Source organism: Dasypus novemcinctus, chromosome 12 (genome assembly GCF_030445035.2).
Source record: "Dasypus novemcinctus isolate mDasNov1 chromosome 12, mDasNov1.1.hap2, whole genome shotgun sequence".
Taxonomy (NCBI): Eukaryota; Metazoa; Chordata; class Mammalia; order Cingulata; family Dasypodidae; genus Dasypus; species Dasypus novemcinctus.
The window spans coordinates 21443567-21457587 of NC_080684.1; the positions used below are offsets into that span (position 1 = coordinate 21443567).

Genomic DNA, 14021 nt, shown 5'->3' on the forward strand with positions numbered 1-14021 from the left:
AAAGAATCTGTAGACATCACGACATTTCACCCCTAAATACTCCAGCACGCGCCTGCTAAGGACAGGAGCATTCCCGCACACCTAAAAATGGGAATCATCATTCCAGGGCATGTAATACACAAAATTCCACTCACCTTCCCCCCACCAAGTCTAGGATCTGATCGAGACTTGCACATCGGTTTAGTTGTTCTCTCCCTCTGCCTCTTCTCCCCTAGATCACCCCTCCACTGTGGGTCGAACGGCGGTCTCTCCATCTCCTAACCCCTAGAACCTGTAAAAGTGACTTTTTTGGAAAAAAAATCCTTGCAGATTCAACTAAATTAAGGATCTCGACATGAGATCATCCTGAATTATCCAGGTGGGCCCTAAATAACAGACACACAGAAGAGAGACAGAGAAGGGAAGCCACGGGAGGACAGCGGCGGAGCCTGGAGCCGCGCAGCCACGGGCAGGGACGGCACCACCGGCTGTCAGAAGGGACAAGGGAGGATCCTCTCCCCGAGTCTTTGGAGAGCGCGTGGCCCTGCTGACATCTCGGTTTTGCATTTCTGGCCTGTCTAAAGGTGTCCTCCCTGTCCTGCCATGACATGCACAGGAGACCCACAAGGGTTTTTTTTAAAAGACATTTATTTCTCCCTACCCCCCGCCGCCGTTGTTTTGCATTCACTGTCTGCTCTCTGTGTCCATTCACTGTGTGTCTTCTGTGTCTGCTTGTCTTCTCTTTCTTTTTGTTTTTTTAAAAGATTTACTTATTTCTCTCCCCATCCGCTCCCGCCATTGTCTGCTCTCTTGTGTCCCTTCGCTGTGTGTTCTTCTGTGTCCGCTTGCATTCTCGGTGACACTGGGAATCTGTGTCTCTTTTTGTTGCGTCATCTTGCTGCTTAAGCTATCCTTGTGTGAGGCACCACTCCTGGGCAGGCTGCACTTTTTTCACATGGGGCGGATCTCCTTGCAGGGCGCATTCCTTTTGCATGGGGCTCCCCTATGCAGGGGACACCCCTGAGTGGCATGGCACTCCTTGCACATGGCAGCACCGCACATGGGCCAGCTCACCACATGGGCCAGGAGGCCCTGGGTTTGAACCCTGGACCTCCTATATGGTAGGTGGCTGCTCTATCAGTTGAGCCACGTCCGCTTCCCTGTGTCTCTTTTTGTTGCACCATCTTGCTGAGCCAGCTCTCCACTCAGGCTGGCACTCTGTACAGGCCAGCACTCCTGCATGGGCTAGCACTCACAAGGGTTTCTGTTCGTTTGTTTGTTTTTCATGCTCCCCTGAGTTGGCTCCCTCATCGGTTTGCTCGTTGTTTGTTCATTTGTTTCTGCCTGCTGTCTGCTCATTGCTTTTGCTCATTTTCTGTTTGTTTGTTTTGTTTTGTTTTTCTTTAGGAGGCACCGAACGCCAGACCCAGGACCTCCCATGTGGGAGGTGAGTGCTCAACTGCTTGAGCCACATCCGCCCCCTGCTTGTTTGCTTTTTGCTCATTGTCTGGCTGTTGTTTGCTCATTGTTTGCTTGGTTTTTGGGAGGCACTGGGAACTGAACCCGGGACCAAGATTTTTGAGAATGTTTTTTCAGCAGAAGCACTGTCAGCCTAGACTGAAAAGGACAAATAGAGGAGAACTTGAAAAATGGCTGCCAAAATTCCAAAATTCTACAGGCAGGAAATGGTCCAACAGAGCTCCTTGGCTACCAGCACCTTGATTTTGGACTTAGGGCCAAATGTATGAGAGAATACATTTTTGTTCTAAGGCACTCAATTTGTGTCGACTGGTTTGGCAGCACCAGGAAAGTAATACACCCTCCTTTAAAAATAATAACAATGACTTTTTTAATATCCATGTTACAAATTACTCAGTTAACACAAGATAACTACAGTAACAATGAATCCGCTCTAGTCAGCGGTTCCACTTCCGCCTTGTTTTTGTCCATTCCTCAGTTTGAGGAATGATGTCCGCGGCTGCTTCAGGCTGAGAGGGGACGTAGACATTACCGGGCAGGGAAATGGAATTGTTTTGCTCGCAGTTAAAGACACTCCTTGCTTTCGGAATGGGACTGGTTCATCGTCATCGTAAAAAAAAGAAAAATGACTTTTTAAAGAGTCTAGAATTATTGTCTATAGAATGTCCCAATTCGGCAACTGTCCTCAGATTGACCTTTTAAAGCTGTAAATCAGATCAAGTCACGCTTCTGCTGCAAACCCTCCAGTGGCTCCTCGCTGCACTTAGACTGTTAACTCTTTGCTCTGATTTGCAACGCCCCACGTGATCTGCGTCCTTTCCCACCCCTCCAAGCACGCGCTGTGACACTCTTCCCCTCACGCTCTCGCCCCAGCCTTGCTGACCTTTCCCCAGTTGCTCAATTATGCCAAGTTCATCCCAGCCTTTAGGTGACAACTGGATACAATTCACGATCTGTAAATCCTTGATTGGGAGGAAATGCCTGCGAGACTTTGCGGGGGCAAGAGGGGGCATTTGAATATGGACTGAATAACAGTTCCTACTCTTGTATCAATGGTTTCTCGAGTGAGGTAGTAGTAGCGGCTACGCGGGGGAAGGTCCTGGCTCTTAGGGGAAGCATGCGCAAGTATGAAGGGGTGAAATATCACGATGTGTGAAATGTACGTTTGAAGGAATTGTGAAAAATGTTAACACCTGGAAAATCTGGGAGAAGGGCAGGCTGATGGTCACGGATGCATTTTTTAAACTTTTTTTCTGGGTTTGACATTTTTCAGAATAAAATGGGAGAAAGGAGGACAACCGAAAGAAAAAATCATAATCCAGGAATACTCAAATTTTCATGTGCATTAAAACTCACCTGGGAAGTTTATTACAATGCGGACTCTAGGGTTGCGAAAGGCCTGGGAGGGACCCTGGAATGTGAGACGCTGGCCCCCAGGTGATTCGAGGCCGGGCTGCAGGCCACACTGCCACCGGCGCAAGCCACTCTCTCCTGGGTCCAGAGTCGCCCTTTCCTTCTCCAGTTGAGGGTGCAGGTTGGAGAGCTCAGGCAGCAGGGGGAGATGCGGGTTTGCAGTGAGGGTGGGACTGCAGACTGTGGACACAGTGGACGACAAGGGAGGGTCTGGGGACAGAGTTTCCCTCCTTCCCTGGCCTTTGGCTTCTGGGGACAGAGGAGGCTCCCAGCCGTGGTGAAGAATGGAATCAGGGATCTGAACTCCTAACACCAGTGATGCGCTGACCCTGTTGTACACCTGCCTTTGGACAGGTCTCCTCAGCTGTGAAAACTAGGTCCCCATAGATGATTTTGAAGGACCATCTCATCTAAGTCCCACAAGCGCAGAGTCTTGCCTTTAGTCAAATACGGACTTCTTCAGAGCAGACATGTCGTTCTGGCTTCTTGCCAGAAGGTGGCAGCAACACACCTCTCTGTATTCCCGACCAGCAGGCCTGGGAGATTTTTTTTCAGGTGCCTCAGGGTCAGTTTAATCAACATTTATTTGACCTAGTCCTGTGCTCCACACCAGGGACAAACACCTTATAGTTAAGGACGGGGAAGTCAGACATAAACAGATTGTTTGCTTACCAGTTGTGTGACCTTAGGTAAATTGCTTAATCTCTATGTGCCTCAGTTTCTTCAACTGTAAAATGGGAGTAATAGTTCCTATGTTGCAGGGTTATTGTGAGAATTAAAATGTAACTCAACCAGTTGGGTGCCCGCCTATCACATGGGGGGGCGGAGTCCTGGGTTCGGGTCCTGGTGCCTCCTAAAGAAGACGAGCAGATGCCGCACCCACCACAATGAACAGACGCCTAAAGGAGGAAATGCCACAAGCCAGCAGACACCACAGGCTACGAGGAGCACATGAGGCTCAGGCCATTGGGCACTCCATGTGGGAGGTCCCGGGTTCCACTCCTGGAGCCTCCTGGAGAAGGCGAGCAAACAGTGAGCAGACAGACAAAAGAATCGTGGGGGGGGGCGGGCTGTAAAAAAATAAATCTTAAAATTTATCAACGATTTTAAAAATTAATCTTTAAAAAATGTGATAACACATGTAAAATGTCACACAGTGCCTGGCACGTTGGAAGGGCTGGGGACGACAGTGCAGTGAGAGAAGCAACAAAATGCAGAAAGAGAAATGCAGAAAGACGCCCAGGAGATAACGGGAAGGATTCCCGCCGCCCCTGGGAGGGCGCTGGGCCCTCTGCCTGGGAAAGCGCAGAGCTGGGCCCTGCTGGCTGAGGCCCCCTGGCTCCTGGGGCCAGAGCCCCGCAGGGCCGCCCAGGGCCTGACTCCCAGGATGTGCCTTCCTGGAGAGGGGGTGCCACGAGCTCCCCGCTCACCGGCAGCCTCAGGCACCCGGCTTGTCCCCCCGAGCCTCGGTGATGGGGAAAGAGGAGCACAGGAACTAGGGGACGGTGACGTCTGGGACATTCTGGAGAGTCACCTGTGGAGCTGGCCTATTCGAGGGCAGCAGGGCCTCAGAGCCAGGAAGGGAAAGAGGAAACACCTGGAATGCAAGGAAATCTTGGGGAGCACATCGGACCTGTCCCAGGATGTGGCCTGGTAGTGCGAGCACAATCCCAGACCTCAGGGAGCAGGGAGAACCCAGTGACATCTGGCTACATGTAACGAGGGACAGGTCGCTGCTCCTCTGTCTCAGTTTCCCCTCTGTCACAGAGCAGGGGAAGAAGGCAATCAACAAAGTCCAGCACCTACTATCAGACTCAAAACATGTCAACTGCTTTATACAAGATACCTCACACGAGAGGAAGCCGGCATTATCCCTATTGAAGAAACTGAAGCTCAGAGAGGATTAGTAACTCATCTGAGGTCACACAGCCTAAGCATACTCATATTCACATGTTCACACATCCCACTCTCTGAACACAGCTTCCTATCCCGCCTGCCTCCTCCCATTCCCGCACTATGACTATTCTTTGGCCTTGCCTGGGAGTCCAGCTATGGATATCTTTTCTCCCAGTCTCTCGCCCTCTCCTGCCTGGCCAGCCCTCCTCATCCAGCTTTGCATTCATGGCCTGCTGTTCACGAGCACCCTTGCCTGGAACCGAACCTTCATCATTCACCTTCCTCGCCAGCCTCGGATGCGTCCAACCGTCATTTCTCTCCAAGCTTGTACAGCGCAGACCAGGGAAGCAGAACGAGGAGGGCTAATGCTGACTGACACTGCACTAGCCTGTCCTGCAGGCTAAGCAGCGAGAGCCTCGCATGTGGACACTCATTTAACCCTCCCAGTGCTATGAGATGGCCACTATCATCACCGCCCCGCTTGTGGGTAAAGAAAGTGGAGGGAGTCGAGGTTCAATCTCTCACCCAAGTCCAAAGCACATGGCCAGTGGAGTCGAGGGGCCAGGATCAAACCCGCGCCACCTCTCAAGTCAGGAGCTCTGTGTCCAGTCCCTGAGGAAGGACGAGCCCCCTCCCCTCTGCCCACCAGTCGGGGAGCTCTTGGCTCCTTCCACACTGGTCCCGCACTGCTCCCACCCACTAGGGGGGCAACCCAAAGAAGTTCAGATCCATGCCGCAGGGGGGCTCAACACCGCTCGGGAGGGAAGCGGATTCGGCTCAACTAATAGGGCATCCGTCTACCACATGGGAGGTCCGCGGTTCAAACCCCGGGCCTCCTTGACCCGTGTGGAGCTGGCCATGCGCAGTGCTGATGCGCGCAAGGAGTGCCGTGCCACGCAAGGGTGTCCCCCGTGTAAGGGAGCCCCACACGCAAGGACTGCGCCCCGCAAGGAGAGATGTCCAGCGGGAAAGAAAGTGCAGCCTGCCCAGGAATGGCACCGCCCACACGGAGAGCTGAAGCAACAAAGAGAAACACAGATTCCTGGTGCCACTGACAAAAATACAAGTGGACACAGAAGAACACACAACAAATGGGCACAGAGAGCAGACAAAGGGTGGGGGGGAAGGGGAGAGAAATAAATAAAAAATAAATCTTAAAAAAAATACCTCACGGGAGGTTTAATAGTAATAATAGCAGCAACAACAATAATAAAACTAGCTTCCGTTCCCAGCCCTTGCTCTGCGTGTCCTAAGCCCTGGGCAAGTATTTATTATTTCTTCCTCCCGACACCCTGTGAGGAGGAAGCGCCTGCGGAAGGGCAAGGAGGCTGGGTGATGAGGCTGGATTGGACGAGGGAGTGCTGGGACCGCTCGGCAGCAGGTTGCCCACGCCCTGGCTCTCCAGGGCGGCCCTTGCTCCAGGCCCCAAGGCTCCCAGGCCGGGAGTAAGCGGGAGGAGGCTCCCCTCCTTGCCAGCAGGCCCGGCCCCGCCCAGGCCCCCCCTTCCTCGGGCCCCACCCCTCTGAGCATCTGGGTGGCGAGCTGGGGGCAGAAGGGAGCGAGGGGATGGGACTCCACCTGCAACCCCCCGGGGCCAGCGCCCGCCGCCTCACGTCCAGAGGCCAGGCCTGCCACCAGCTCCCCATCAGGACGGGCCGGGGCTGGGCCCCGCCACCCCTCCACCCGCCAAGCCTCGCCTGCCCCTCCCCAGCTGCTCCCAGCAGAGCCCGGTTTGCTTCCTGAGGACACCCACAGGAGGGCTGCTCAGACTCCAGGCCAAGGGCGGTGACGCCCACAGAGCAGGGCTGCTGCAGAAAGCGCCAAGGCTTCCCCGGCCCCTCCACCTGCCGCCCCCCCACCCCCGGCCCAGGCAGGACCCTGGCCCTCCCCACTCCCAGAAATGAGGTTGACAGGCCCTGGCTTACCCGTCCCGTCCCCTCCCTCCCAGCCTCCCTCTTCCATTCCCCTGGCAACCAAACCAGACCCATCAAGGAGAAGGACCTGGCAGCTGTGCAGGGAGAGACTAATGGCCTGGAAGGAAGGAGGGGCCTAGAGGGGAGGAGAGGGCGGCAGCCATGCGGAGGGAGCGGGCGCTGGCCCACCTCGGAGGACACACAAAGCGGGGACCTGAGTCTACCCCGCAGTGCCGTGGAGCTGGCCCGCCCGGGGGGCCACCCTCCTCAGCCCCTCGGCCAGACACCCAGCCCGGGGCGCTGACCCTCCCCTCCCGGACACCCGGCTCTGGTCCTCAGGGCCAAGGCGAGGTGGACTGACCCGCAGCCCACGGCCCCCTGGCTCCCGCAGCACATCCGAGCGGCCTCTGTCCCCCTCGGGGCCGCCTCGGCTGCGTCCTGGAAGCCATGGGACACGCAGAGGCCAGACGCTTGCCTGCCCACTACCTCCTGGGCGGGGGAGGGCAGGGCGGGCTGTGCGGCCGGGTGTGTGGTTGTGTGTGTGACATGCGCCCACGTAGGACACGCGTCCATTGCACAGGTGTGCGGGCCTCTTCTGGGGCCTGCTCTTTCATTGCCTGGATGCTTTCGGCGTGGGCACCTTCTCTTCCCCCATCCCGCCCACCCACCCCTGGGTACCTGCAGCTCCTCAGATCTGGAAACAGGTTCCTGCCTCTCCATCCATCTCCGCCTTGGCAGCAGCTGCCGCCCATCGGCCCCCTCCCCTCCCCACCCCGGCAGGGAGGGCGATTCCCGTCAGGCCCGTGACCGCGCTGCAGTGGCGGGGGGAAGGGAGGAGCCCGCCAAGCCAGCAGGAGACAGCCACCCTCCACCCGGCCTCTGGCAGGGCCCAGCCCCTCCCGAGCAGGACCCCGAGCAGGGTCCCTGGCCCCCCTCAGTCCCACCCTGGATGAGATCCGCCTCTGGGGGGCTGCGTCTTTAAGGCTGACACCAGCGGGCGGGTGTCCACGGGAGGGGGCAGGGAGGTGGCCGGTCCATTAGCGGCAGAGCTGGCGCCAGGCACCAGCCCTTCGCCAGGCCCGGGGGATTAGGGGGCCATCAGCCCTTCCCCAGCGCCCTCTGCCAATTCTCCCTGGGTGTGGTGAAGGAAGGGGTGGCTGACAACAGGTGAGAGCAGAGCCTGGTCTTTAGGGGACCGTGGAGGCACCAGCTCCGGGGCCTAAGGCCAGGCCGACTCTCCCTCCCCCTCCTCATGTGCCAGGAGCCTGCCCTTCGAACCTCGCCTCCTCCGATCCCCCAATTTTTACCAGCTCTTGCAGGCAGGGCCCCCTCTGCTCAAGCCTGGCCCTCCCTGTTAGGCTCCGGCCCCGGCTGCTGGCTAGAAGGCGCGACCCCCTCCCGAGGTCCCCCGTGGCCGCCGCCCCTGCTCCCTGCGCCGCCAGCCAGCGGGGGGTCCAGTAGGCCTGGCGCCAGCAGTGCGGGAAGGGAGGGTGGGGCGTCCCCCTCCCCACAGCCCCGCTCGGCCATCAGGCCAGTGGGAGGAGCCGCCCGGGCCCCCCCGGAGCCCGCAGGGCTATAAAGCCGCCCGCCTCGCAGCGGTGTGCAGCTCCTCCCCAGCCCCCCGGCCCGGCTCCGCGAGCAGCGGCCGCCCGTCCTCGCCGCCATGAGCCACCCGTCGGGCCTCCGGGCCAGCGTCAGCTCCACCTCGTACCGCCGCGCCTTCGGGCCGCCGCCCTCGCTGTCCCCCGGGGCCTTCTCCTACTCGTCGGGCTCGCGCTTCTCCAGCAGCCGCCTGCTGGGCTCGGCGTCCCCGGGCTCCTCCGTGCGCCTGGGCAGCTTCCGCGGCCCCCGGGCGGGCGCTGGCACCCTGCTGCGCCTGCCCTCGGAGCGCCTCGACTTCTCCATGGCCGAGGCCCTCAACCAGGAGTTCCTGGCCACGCGCAGCAACGAGAAGCAGGAGCTGCAGGAGCTCAACGACCGCTTCGCCAACTTCATCGAGAAGGTGCGCTTCCTGGAGCAGCAGAACGCGGCCCTGCGCGGGGAGCTGAGCCAGGCCCGGGGCCAGGAGCCGGCGCGCGCCGACCAGCTGTGCCAGCAGGAGCTGCGCGAGCTGCGGCGGGAGCTCGAGCTGCTGGGCCGCGAGCGCGACCGGGTGCAGCTGGAGCGCGACGGGCTGGCGGAGGACCTGGCGGCGCTCAAGCAGAGGTCAGGGGCAGGGCCTGAGCGGGGCGGCGGCCGTCGGGGCGGCTGCTCCGCCTCCCCTTCCCCGCACAGCAGCCCGAGGTGTGGCTCCCCGGGCCAGCCCGGGTATGGGCATGCCCGCCCCCCGCGGGCTCCAAGCCACCACCACCACCACCACCCCCCAAAAAAAAAAATTGTTCTGAGCCCCTGGGGGGTGGTGGGGCTATTTTATGCTCTCCTGTGTATAAAGGGGACCCCTTCTCAGCTCCCAGCCTGTTCGAAAATGGGGACAATTCCACCAGGCAACCTGAAGCCTCCTCCTCAGATGCTTGGGCAGCGGCAGCCTCCACCCCGGACCCCAGAGGGCGCGGTTGGGGCGAAAGCTGGGTGGTGCCTCCGCCCCTCAGCCTCTGCCCACTCCTCCCGCCAGGTTGGAGGAAGAGACGCGCAAGCGGGAGGACGCGGAGCACAACCTCGTGCTCTTCCGCAAGGTGAGCCCGGGCCCCCACGTCGAGCCCCGCTCCCCACCCCTGTCCCCGGCCCGCGTATCAGGGTGGATCTGTGCGCGCGCCCAGGAAAGGCGGACAGGGAGATCCTGGACGTTCCCTAACCTGAACAGCCCCTCCCTCCTCTTGAACCACCCCCACCCCCCACTAACACCCCATAAAGGACGTGGACGACGCCACCCTGTCCCGCCTGGAGCTGGAGCGCAAGATTGAGTCTCTGATGGATGAGATTGAGTTCCTGAAGAAGCTGCACGACGAGGTGGGCAGGGCTGGGGCGGGCCCGGATGTCAGGGGCGGCTGGGGGAGGCGATTGGGTGCGGCTTTGTTGGAGCGGTGGAGGCGACGAGCAGGAGGCTGCTGGGTGGAGCAGATGAATGGTCGCGAGGACGTAAAGTGAGCTCGCTGCGTAGACGCAGTCCCTTAACCCGCTTCTACAGGTAGTTTGAGTCCCACCCCTGCGCCCCCTGGTGGCGAGGATCGGCGCCGCACCCCTGGAGCATTGCGTAGCCCCGCCGGGGCGCGGGGCGCGCGAGCCTTTGCGCGCTGCGCTCCCTGGCGCCCCCTTTCTGTTAATTCGCGTGTTTCTTCACTTTTCCGCGCGCGGCCCGCGTGGGATCTGCGCGGCCGACTTGGCGTGTGGCTGCCCTGGGCCGCAGGAGCTGCGGGACCTGCAGGTCAACGTGGAGAGCCAGCAGCTGCAGCAGGTGGAGGTGGAGGCGACGGTGAAGCCGGAGCTGACGGCGGCGCTGCGGGACATCCGCGCGCAGTACGAGAACATCGCGGCCAAGAACCTGCAGGAGGCGGAGGAGTGGTACAAGTCCAAGGTGCGGGAGCCCGCCGGGGTCCGGGAGGGGGCGCCGGGGTGGGGGCGTGCCCCCGCCCGCTCACGCCCCGGGGTGACTTCCCCTTGCCAGTACGCGGACCTGTCCGACGCCGCCAACCGGAACCACGAGGCCCTGCGCCAGGCCAAGCAGGAGATGAACGAGTCGCGACGCCAGATCCAGAGCCTGACGTGCGAGGTGGACGGGCTGCGCGGCACGGTGGGTAGCGGCTGCGCGCCGGGGCCCCGGGGGGCGCGCGGGGGGCGCGCGGGGGGCGCGGCTGCTCCACCGCCTCCCTCCGCCCCCAGAACGAGGCGCTGCTGCGGCAGCTGCGGGAGCTGGAGGAGCAGTTCGCGCTGGAGGCGGGCGGCTACCAGGCGGGCGCCGCGCGCCTCGAGGAGGAGCTGCGGCAGCTCAAGGAGGAGATGGCGCGGCACCTGCGTGAGTACCAGGAGCTGCTCAACGTCAAGATGGCCCTGGACATCGAGATCGCCACCTACCGCAAGCTGCTGGAGGGCGAGGAGAGCCGGTGCGCGGGCCTCCGCGGGTGGGGAGCGCGCAGCCCCGGTGGGAGGCGAGGGGAGCAGGACGCCGGGCCGGGGAGCTGACCACTGGCTTCGCCCTAGGATCTCCGTGCCCGTCCATTCCTTTGCCTCCCTAAGTATAAGGACGACCGGTGAGTCCCCCACCTGGCTGCCGACACGTGCCGCCCCCTTGTCCTTTTCTGATGGGATCTCGCTGTGGCTCGCCTCAGGGTCCTTCCTGGATTATGGTTGCCCACAGCCAGGAATTGGGGCCCCACGGGAGAGGAATCCCAAGCCTGCCCGCTAACACTCCTCACCCCGCTTTCTCCAGCGCCTGAGGTGGAGCCTGCCCCGGACAGCCACAGCCGGAAGATGGTTCTGATTAAGACCATTGAGACCCGGGACGGGGAGGTGAGACGGGATCCTCATCCCAGGACCACAGCCTTTCCCGGCTGATTTCTGGGCCCCAGACTGGCTGCATCTGATCCTTGGGTGTAGGGAGTGGGTGGTTCTGGGGGTGGGCGGTCGGCGACCCAGGGGAGCCGTGGAACCTCGGCAGGTTGTGCAGCGGAGCTGAAAGAAGGGTGGTGCTGAAGGGCCGGCGCCCCTCACACGCCTCGCCTCCAGCAGGTGGTGACTGAGTCCCAGAAGGAGCAGCACAGCGAGCTGGACAAGTCTACTCACAGTTACTGAAGCGCTTGGGCCAGAGCTCCCTGCCTCTGCCCTGGGCCAACACTGAGACCCTCGCGCCCTCCTTCATTCGTCTCCCCTTCCTCCTCTGCATGCACTTGGGGTGTGGCTCCAGGCACCCCTTCCCTGGCCAAGCCCTGCCCCACCAGCAGTGGCTGACGATAGATGTGACCCATATACTCTCCTTTCTGTGTCCTGGTGAGCGGCTGGTGATCCCCCAGGACAAGTCACCCCTGCCAATGACCCTGTGCTCCGTGGGGGTTCAGGAACTGAGTTTTACTTTCCAATAAAATAAAACTGCTGTCAAGGGAAACTTCTGCAGTGCCTCCATGTCTGTGTGCGGTGGCGCGTGCCTGTGGGGAGGAGACTCGGCAGTATTTTCACTTTTCTTTGGCATTTCTTTTCTGGCTCCCACTCATTTGGCTCCTGTGGCTCCTACATTCCCTTCTGGGTTTTTTCTTCTACGTCTTGCTCCATCTCTTCTTAACTTCCCCCACCTGCAAGCCTGAATGTCCAGCTTCCTACTGGGTGTCCCATAGGCCCCTCAAACTGCACGTGTCCAAATCAGAGCTCCTCACCTCTCTTCCCACCTTCTGCAGTTAGGCTTTCTAGATGCCCCCCTCTCCCCGGGGAAAGACACCACGGTGACCCCTGTTGCCCAAATTAGAACTCACATGATCTTCGACCTCTTCCTTCCATCTTCGCTCTCCCCCTTCTGTTAATTTTACTTCCTAATTCTCTTCCAAGTCTATCTTGTTCTCTCCAACCCCACAGGCCACCATGGGTTCTTGCCTGGGTTACACTATCTGCCTCACTGGTCCCCTTTCCCTGGCCTTGATATCCACCCGAATTTATTCAACACATTTAGAAAATCAGATTCTGCCACCACCACTCAACCCCTGCTTGAAAATGTCTATTTATACTGTACCTCATCCCCACTCCATTCTACCCTGGCCTTCAAGACAAAAGAGTTGGTTTTGGACCTGCTGGGTGTGAAGTGCTGTGGCACATCCAAGAGGAAGGACTGGTAGGCAGTTGGAACCACGAGTCTGGCATTCAGGTGTGATGGGATGCTATTTTGGGATACTGAATCTGTTAGGATGCTTTCTGCTACAAATAAGAGATAACCCAATTTGAAAAAAAAATTAGGGAAATATCTCATGTAATGAGGAGCGCAGAGGTGGCACAGACTCTGAGGTTGGTTGATTCAGAAGCTTGATGTCGTCGATGATCCAAGCTCTGTCCGTGACTCTGCTTAGTCTTCCTCTGTGGAGCGGAGCTTTGCCCTCAGGATGGTTCTCCTCATGGTCCCAAGATGGCTGCCAGCAGCTACTAGGTGATGCTTCCCTGTCCATATCCAGTGGACAGGAGAGAGAAACCTCATTCCAGGGAGGAGATATAAGACCTTTCCTTTAGATTGATTGTAGTTAATGTCCACTCCTGAAGCAATAACAGTTGTCAGGAGAAAGCCACCGATTGGCTGGAGCTAATCATCTCGTATGGAATGGATGTTGGGAATCAACCACTACGTCCACTGCAGACACTAACTCAAGCTCCTCACCACCATCACCCCCCCCCCCGCCCCACCCCGTCCACCAGTTCTTTATACCCCTCGCCCGCCCTCCCTTTCATTCAGTGACACTTATCACCCCAGAAGGGAAATATCACTGCAGGAGAGCAGACAAAAGCTTTGGCGTTTCAAATGGTTAGGTTTTGGGTGAGTAAAATTTCAAGACTGGAAACTTTCACATCAGCGTTTGTGGTCTCTGATTTCTACTGGATGAAAGGAAGAGAGATTTGAGCTGAAGATAAAGGTGTGGGACATGAGAAGGAATGAAATCACCCAAGGACAGTGTAAAAAGTGAGAAAAGAGGGGAACTTTGGGGCGAATCTTGAAGAGTAGGCAGCAGAAGAGAACCTCGAGACTTGATGGTGACGCGGGGGAGGCCTGGGGCAGTGTGGTCTCAGGAGGCCAAGGGAAGAAAGTTTGCTTCTTTTTCACAATCAGTGGACTTTACTTCAACTTCAAAAAGTAACTTCACCGGGAAACGGACTTGGCCCAGTGGTTAGGGCGTGCGTCTACCACATGGGAGGTTCGCGGTTCAAACCCCGGGCCTCCTTGACCTGTGTGGAGCTGGCCCATGCGCAGTGCTGATGCGCGCAAGGAGTGCCCTTCCACACAGGGGTGTCCCCCGCGTAGGGGAGCCCCACGCGCAAGGAGTGCATCTGTAAGGAGAGCCGCCCAGCATGAAAGAAAGTGCAGCCTGCCCAGGAATGGTGCTGCCCACACTTCCCGTGCCGCTGACGACAACAGAAGCGGACAAAGAAACAAGACGCAGCAAAAAGACACAGAAAGCAGACAACCGGGGGCGAAATTAAATAAATAAATAAATCTTTTAAAAAAAAAAAGTAACTTCACCGACAGAAGGCAACTTAACCAATTATGCAAGCATTACTTTAAAAAATCCTGTCCAGGCACATTTCTCTTACAAAGAGATAAATCTTAAAAGAAAGTTTCGAGAAGGGAATGCCTAGCAGTGTCAACGGATGCTGTGAGCCCAGGTTTGAAAATTTGGGGAAATATTTTGATTTAGCAAAAAAAAGGAGATGATGAAAACC

General features: G+C 58.5%; 1 protein-coding gene across 3 annotated transcripts; it reads left to right on the forward strand.

Moving 5' to 3' along the window:
• Nucleotides 1–8312: 8312 nt before the first annotated feature.
• Nucleotides 8313–11715, forward strand: LOC131280565 (peripherin). Of its 3 annotated transcripts, none has more exons than XM_058307935.2 (9): nt 8313–8885; nt 9292–9352; nt 9531–9626; nt 10024–10191; nt 10282–10407; nt 10497–10717; nt 10815–10864; nt 11044–11123; nt 11340–11715. In XM_058307935.2, the coding sequence occupies exons 1-9, from the start codon at nt 8344–8346 to the stop codon at nt 11403–11405; spliced, it is 1410 nt and encodes a 469-aa protein (XP_058163918.1). In that variant the 5' UTR covers nt 8313–8343; the 3' UTR covers nt 11406–11715. The 3 variants fall into 3 exon arrangements, 2 of the variants coding, with proteins under 2 accessions (XP_058163918.1, XP_058163919.1); XM_058307936.2 differs by having other exon boundaries at nt 11343–11715; XR_011650171.1 differs by lacking the exon at nt 10815–10864.
• The last annotated feature ends 2306 nt before the right edge of the window (nt 11716–14021 follow it).